The sequence below is a fragment of the Trichechus manatus genome, unplaced genomic scaffold (assembly GCF_000243295.1).
Source record: "Trichechus manatus latirostris isolate Lorelei unplaced genomic scaffold, TriManLat1.0 scaffold00049, whole genome shotgun sequence".
NCBI lineage: Eukaryota > Metazoa > Chordata > Mammalia > Sirenia > Trichechidae > Trichechus > Trichechus manatus.
Window position 1 is genome coordinate 4,018,778 of NW_004443985.1, and position 7,734 is coordinate 4,026,511.

Here is a 7,734-nt window from a genome sequence, read left to right on the forward strand (position 1 = left end):
TGAACGCGTGGATGGATGTCATCATATCTCTTGGACCTTTGTAGTATTATGATTAAATACCACAGTTGGCTATTGTATGCCTATGACATGCCCAACATGATGCCAGTCCACTTGCAAGTATCTGGAAGACCTTTTCTATGCAGTATTCATGAAACAGTGCTCAAAGAAGATAACAACACACGCAATGAAACACACATGGGAAGAGAGAGGGAACCAAATTGGTGGTAAAAAATGACCTTCCTCCCTAAGGTCAAATAGTTTTATTTTGATGAAACACTACAATACAGTATATATCCATTAAAAAAGAAAACTCTATAGTGTATATAAATTATTCGTTCCATTCATCAATTCTTTTCTTTTCCCATTACAGCTTTGGTAGAATGTGATTTCGGCATATAATTTTTAAATACTTCTTAGCATCACAAACTAAACACAAAGTACAAAACTAATCCAAATTAGGGAGAGTAGAGTCTACACAGTGGTATTTAGTGGTAGGAAAAAATCTTACCTTGATGAATTCATGTCACTAGCTAAGCTCTCAAGGCATACCTAGCAGACATGATAGAAATATGCACCATGAACCAGCTAACGTGTGTATTAGTCTGTTTTTTTAGAATACCAGCAGCAACCCTTTGAGCGTTGAGAGAATACTTGAGTCCTCAGCCAGTTTTCAAATCGCTCCTCTTCCCTTAAAGGCCATGAGTAGCATCTGAAGAAACGGACCACATCCCGAGCTCTCAGAATTTGACCTGCCATCCGGCATTGCTCATACTGGCACAGTTTGCCCTGCAGCTAGCCGACATCACGGGGACAGTGCTGGAGGGGCAGTGGGGGCCGATCAACCGCAGGTTGTTCTGAGGGGTCGGCGGTGTGACGTTACAGTAAACAGGCACTGCAGTGGCCGGGAGTGACCCCTGACCTGCCTGGGTAGGTAGCATGATTGGCTGTTGGTATGACTGCTGGGGTAGTCCTTGAGAACCCTGGGTCATTGGCACCTGTAGGAAAACACAAGAGAGAACCCTGCATGAAGGGGCTATGTTTGGGTGCACCATGAGCCACTGTGATGTCATGAAAAACCCTGCAAGCTTTCGAGTTAGATCTAACAGGCCACCAATCCCAACCATGCCGTGTATCAGCTGTTTCACATTGGGAAAGTCACTTAACTTCTCATCTAGACTTTTTGGATAATGACACGAAATTGCAAATACTGTTGAAAGTGTCACAGAGATAACTCACAGTGGCTGGTACAATGCCTGGAGCCCTGGTGGTGCAGTGGTTAAGAACTACAGCGAGCTATGGCTGCTACCCAAAAGGTCAGCAGTTCGAATCCACAAGGCGCTCCCTGGAAACCCTATGGGGGCAGTTCTACTCTGTCCTTACAGGGTCACTATGAGTCGGAATTGACTCGACAGCAGTCAGTTTGATTTTTTGGTTTTGGTACAATGCCTGAAATGCAGTAGCTACTCAGAAGGTGTTAGCTTAGCTTCCTTCCCTCCTCTCTCTTGATACCCTCCAGGGTCTGCAGTCTAGATCTCCCACTCTGGGTTTCTCTCAGTTTTGAAAATCATGCTCCCATTCTGGTTTTACACAAACAAGGGGACCTGTAGCCTTCCATTGTAAGAGGGTCTTCTGTTCCAGGCATTCACCAATATTTGTTCACATCTGGAGCTTTTAGAGAACGTCTGATTGGGAGCTCAAGGTAGAAACTGATATAATGTGAATAAGGATAGATCAGGGTCTAAGAGGACCTATGGCAGATTTTTTAGGGTCAGAAGTACCTGGTACAACTAAATTTAATGATAAAAGCATTTCACTAACCCTTCACTTCCACTCCACAGTGTTCCTGGATACAAATTGCAAAAAGGTGCATAACACTTTCTAAACACTCAACTTGGATTTAATGTTGGAAAATGCAATTGTTAATCCCCATAAAGACCCTTTAAATAAATCTGAGATGCCACTTAAAAAAAAAAAAAAAAAACTCTTATAACTGAAAATTACAGTAAAACAAAGTTTCTTTGAGAGTGTACAAAAATGTACCCCTGTAGGGGAGTTTCTCATGAGGGTCTTTCCACCAACAAGCAAAATATCAACAGCATGCCCAAAGGTCCTCATGGGTATAAGTTTAGACTGAAGAATTTTCTTCCATGAATACGAAGTTTATATGTTGTTGTTGTTGGTAGGTGCCGTCAAGTCGGTTACAACTCATAGCGACCCTGTGCATCACAAAACGAAACACTGCCCGGTCCTGCGCCGTGCTCACAATCGTTGTTATGCTTGAGCTCATTGCTGCAGCCACTGTGTCAATCCATCCATTGAGGGTCTTCCTCTTTTTCGCTGACCCTCTACTTTATCATGCATGATGTCCTTCTCCAGGGACTGGTCCCTCCTGACATGTTCAAAGTATGTAAGACGTAGTCTCTCCATCCTTGCTTCTAAGGAGCATTCTGGTTGTACTTCTTCCAAGACAGATTTATTTGTTCCTTTGACAGTCCATGGTATATTCAATATTCTTTGCTAACACCACAATTCAGAGGCATCAATTCCTCTTTGGTCTTCCAGCTTTCCCAAGCATATGAGGCGATTGAAAATACCATGGCATGGGTCAGGCGCATCTTAGTCTTCAAGGTGATTATCTTTGCTTTTCGACACTTTAAGGAGGTCTTTTGCACCAGACTTGCCCAATGCAATGCGTCTTTTGATTTCTTGACTGCTGCTTCCATGGGTGTTGATTGTGGATCCAAATAAAATGAAATCCTTGACAACTTCAGTCTTTTCTCCGTTTATCATGATGTTGCTTATTTGTCCAGTTGTGAGGATTTTTGTTTTCCTTATGTTGATGTGTAAGGCTGTGGTCTTTGATCTTCATCAGTAAGTGCTTCAAGTCCTCTTCACTTTCAGCAAGCAAGGTTGTGCCATCTGTATAATGCAGGTTGTTAATGAGTCTTCCTCCAATCCTGATGCCTTGTTCTTCTTCATATAGTCCAGCTTCTCAGATTATTTGCTCAGGATACAGATTGAATAGGTATGGTGAACGGATACAACCCTGACACACACCTTTCCTGACTTTATCCCCTTGTTCTGTCCGAACAACTGCCTCTTGATCTGTGTACAGGTTCCTCATGAGCACAACTGTTTTGGAATTCCCATTCTTTGCAATGTTATCCATAATTTGTTATGATCCATAGAGTCGAATACCTTTGCATAGTCAACAAAACACAGGTAAACATCTTTCTGGTATTCTGTGTTTTTAGCCAAGATCCACCTGACATCAGCAATGATATCCCTGGTTCCATGTCTTCTTCTGAATCTGGCCTGAATTTCTGCCAGTTCCCTATCAATATACTGCTGCAGCCACTTTTGAATGATCTTCACCAAAATTTTACTTGTGTGTGATATTAATGATATTGTTCAATACTTTCCGAATTCGGTGGCATCACCTTTCTTGGGAATAGGCATAAATATGGATGTCCTCCAGTCGGCTGGCCAGGTAGCTGTCTTCCAAATGTCTTGGCATAGACAAATGAGCACTTCCAGTGCTGCATCTGTTTGTTGAAACATCTCAACTGATATTCCATCAGTTCCTGGAGCCTTGTTTTCCGCCAATGACTTCAGTGCAGCTTGGACTTCCTCCTTCAGTACTATTGGTTTCTGATCATATGCTACCTCTTGAAATGGATGAATTGCAACCAATTTTTTCTGATATAATGACTCTGTGTATTTCTTCCATCTTCTTTTGATGCTTCCTTAGTCTTTTAATACTTTCCTTATAGAATCCTTCACTCTTGCAACGGCTTGAATTTTTTCTTCAGTTCTATCAGCTTGAGAAATGCCGAGCGTGTTCTTCTCTTTTGGTTTTCTATTTCCAGCTCTTTGCACATGTCATTACAATACTTTAGTTCGTCTTCTCAAGCCACCCTTTGAAATCTTCTGTTCAGTTCTTTTAATTCATCATTTCTTCCTTTTGCTTTAGCTACTCGACATTCAAGAGCAAGTTTCAGAGTCTCTTCTGACATCCATTTTGGTCTTTTCTTTCTTTCCTGTCTTTTTAATGACCTCTTGCTTTTTTCACGTATGATGTTCTCGATGTCATTCCACAACTTGTCTGGTCTTTGGTCATTAGTGTTCAACGCGCCAAATCTGTTCTTGAGATGGTCTCTAAATTCAGGTGGGATATACTCAAGGTCATACTTGGGCTCTTGTGGTCCTGTTCTAATTTTCTTCGGTTTCAACTTGAACTTGCATATGAGCAATTGATGGTCTGTTCCACAGTTGGCCTCTGGCCTTGTTCTGACTGACGATATTGAGCTTTTCCATCGTCTCTTTCCACAGATGTAGTTAATTTGATCCCTCTGTATTCCATCTGGCGAGGTCCGTGTGTGTAGTCGTGTTTATGTTGGTGAAAAAAGGTATTTGCAATGAAGTTGTTGGTCATGCAAAATTCTATCATGAGATCTCTGGCATCATTTCCATCATCAAGGCCATGTTTTCCAACTACCGATCCTTCTTCATTTCCAACTCTTGCATTCCAATCACCAGTAATTATCAATACATCCTGATTGCATGACAGGTCAATTTCAGACTGCAGAATCTGGTAAAAATCTTCAGTTTCTTCATCTTTGGCCTTAGTGGTTGGTGCATAAATTTGAATAATATTCGTATTAACTGGTCTTCCTTGTAGACATATGGATATTATCCTATTACTGACAGCGTTGTACTTCAGGATAGATCTTGAAATGTTCTTCTTGACAATGAATGCAACGCCATTCCTCTTCAAGTTGTCCTTCCTGGCATAGTAGACCATATGACTGTCTGATTCAAAATGGCCAACACCAGTCCATTTCAGCTCACTAATGCCTAGGATATTGACGTTTATGCATTCCATTTCATTTTTGATGATTTCCAATTTTCCTAGATTCATACTTCGTACATTCCACGTTCTGATTATTAATGGATGTTTGCAGCTGTTTCTTCTCATTTTGAGTTATGCCACATCAGCAAATGAAGGTCCCAAAAGCTTGACTCCATCCATATCATCAAGGTCGACTCTACTTTGAGAGGCAACTCTTCTCCAGTCGTCTTTTGAGTGCCTTCCAACCCGGGGGGCTCATCTACCGGCACTGTATCAGACAGCGTTCTGCTGCTATTCATAAGGTTTTCACTGGATAATTCTTTTCAGAAGTAGACCACCGGGTCCTTCTTCCTAGTCTGTCTTAGTCTGGAAGCTCAGCTGAAACCTGTCTGCCATGGGTGATCCTGCTGGGTATCTGAATACCGGTGACATAGCTTCCAACATCACAGCAACAAGCAAGCCCGCACAGTACAACAAACTGACAGACACATGGGGGGTGGGGGGAGTTTATATGGAGACAAACTAAACAGGACATTCAAAAATCATAGTAGCTATAGAAGCATAGCTCTCCCATTTTCTACTTTTCTGTTATAATCTTGATTCAAAGTCAACCATCGACAGTGGCTGTATTGAGACCCACCAACCAGCCAACCACCCAGCCCAGGCACATACCCATACCCTTTACTTTGGCAAGTGCTATTTTATAACCCACAATTTTCCCAGCACCTGATAAGAAGACAGTGTTGGGTAGGAGACCATCACGCTTTGCACTGGAGTTCCTTGTTGGTTGCTCAACATGTTCTGACTCTGAGGCACCTGCTGCACTCCGATTAGGCCTTGGAACCCCTGTTGGCCAGACAAGACTGGCTGGTAGCCTGGGAAGAAAAACGACCTTCTGAACTGGTTGAGCCAGGAAGAACATACATGATGTTTCATGGCGTAAGGGCACTGGTTCACAAGGCAACCTTCAGACATCTCAGTCTTCATCTCAGGAATATGCTATCCACAACTGGTTATTTCCTATGAATGCATTTTACTTTTACGAGTGGACAGAAAATCATGGCTCCGAAAAATTCACTGTCATTTCCACTCTTATGCAGAATTGTCCAATGAGCATGTTGCGAAAATAGTAAATTCCTCAGATCACACTGACAGAAGCCTCTATTGATACCATTTTGCCTGCTATAAATTAAACCTGTAATATTTGACTTTTTCTTTGGTTTTGATTATATTTGGAGAGTTTACAGATTATCATTTTTTTTTTAAATTAAATTGACTAGTTCCCCTATTCTCCAACCTTCCTGCACTACCTCATTCCACACAAAGACCACCAAACAGCCTATTGATGACGGATGGTTTCTATTTTTTTTTTAATGTCCTACTGAACAAAATGAGCTACTACTCTGAGTAATTCACTGTCTACTGCCTTAGACTAAAGGAGACAGCAAGTGAAAGGTATAGTGTGCTTTTATTCTATTTCACCAATAGCTCCCAAGAGAACATGATGGTAAAACACTCCAATAAATCACCATGTACATCTAACAGCTATCACAGAATACAACGTTTTTAAAAAATATCTGTGTGCATGCTACGTGGGTCAGTTGGGTGGCTTGCTTTCCTTTCTTTTTTAAGTAAACCAGAATTTATTTATTGTAATTATTTTAATCCACACTACACGCAATGCAAAATGCATTCTTAAAGTAAGACTATGAACTATTCCTACAGCTGCTGGGAAGAAAATCATGATTTAGGTGAAAATGACATGGGGTAGAGAAATGACACAGATTCACTTAATGCTGTAAAATAAGGTCCTTCCAGAGCTCATATTATTAACCATGCTGAGTACCTGAGAATATGTGGAACTGCCTTAACATAACTCTCTGAGAGAGAAAAATTCTTAAAAATTTAGATTTTCTTAATGCAAACACTAGCTAATTTTTTCAACCAGATCTTTTAAATTTAAACAAAAGGGGAAAAAAAAACTAATATACATTGTTAAAAAATAACCTATATTTTGAAAGCATGTGAGAGTTTTCTTTTTAATTCTTTTTTTTACTGTACGTTAGATGAAGGTTTACAGAGCAAATTATTTTCTCATTAAACAATTAATACACATATTGTTTTGTGACATTGGTTGCCAATCCCATGACATGTCAACACTCTCCCCTTCTCAACCTTGGGTTCCCTGTTACCAGTTTTCCTGCCCCGCTTGCCTTCTCATCCTTGCCCTTGGCCTGGTGTGCCCCTTTAGCCTTGTTTTGTTTTATGGGTCTGTCTAATCTTTGGCTGAAGGGTGAACCTCAGGAGTGACTTCAGTACTGAGTTAAAAGGTGTCTGGGGACCATACTCTCACAGTTTCTCCAGCCTCTGTCAGACCAGTAAGTCTGGTCTTTTTTTGTGAGTTAGAATTTTGTTCTACATTTTTCTCCAGCTCTGTCTGTGACCCTCTGCTGTGATCCCTGTCAGAGCAGTCGGCGGTGGTAGCCAGGTACCATCTGGTTGAGCTGGACTCAGTCTGGTGGAGGCCGTGGTAGTCGTGGTCCTTTGGACTAATCTTGCATGTGAGAGTTTTAACTTTATATTGAGAAAGAGCTAAATGATAAATAAATCCTTACAGAAGACAATAATTTGCTATCATTTGTGTACAAACCTACAAACAATATACCTTTACTCATGTCAGAAATAATGTGGAAAAACAGCTTCAGCTTGCAAATAAATAGTCATTGAGTTAGGAAATGAGTTCAATTAATCAAACAAGATTAAAGTAAGATGCAGTGAGTTTGAAACACCGGAGAAAGCAAGGCTGGGAGCAGCCAGGTTGGAAGGTCTGACCTGAGAGAGCAAGGCTGGGAGCGGCCAGGTTGGAAGGCCCGACCTGAGAG

The 7,734-nt window shown here is 41.2% G+C and overlaps 1 protein-coding gene across 1 annotated transcript in view; it reads right to left on the minus strand.

Annotated features, from left to right (window-relative positions):
• Window positions 1-737: 737 nt before the first annotated feature.
• ARPP21 (cAMP regulated phosphoprotein 21) overlaps window positions 738-7,734 on the minus strand; it is a 139,281-nt gene continuing 132,284 nt past the window's right edge. Inside the window, exons 15-16 of the mRNA XM_023732205.1 lie at window positions 5,579-5,727; window positions 738-995 (exon numbers count right to left, since the gene is read on the minus strand). Coding sequence (XP_023587973.1) covers window positions 738-995; window positions 5,579-5,727 — 407 coding nt within the window. The remainder of the gene's footprint in view (window positions 996-5,578; window positions 5,728-7,734) is intronic.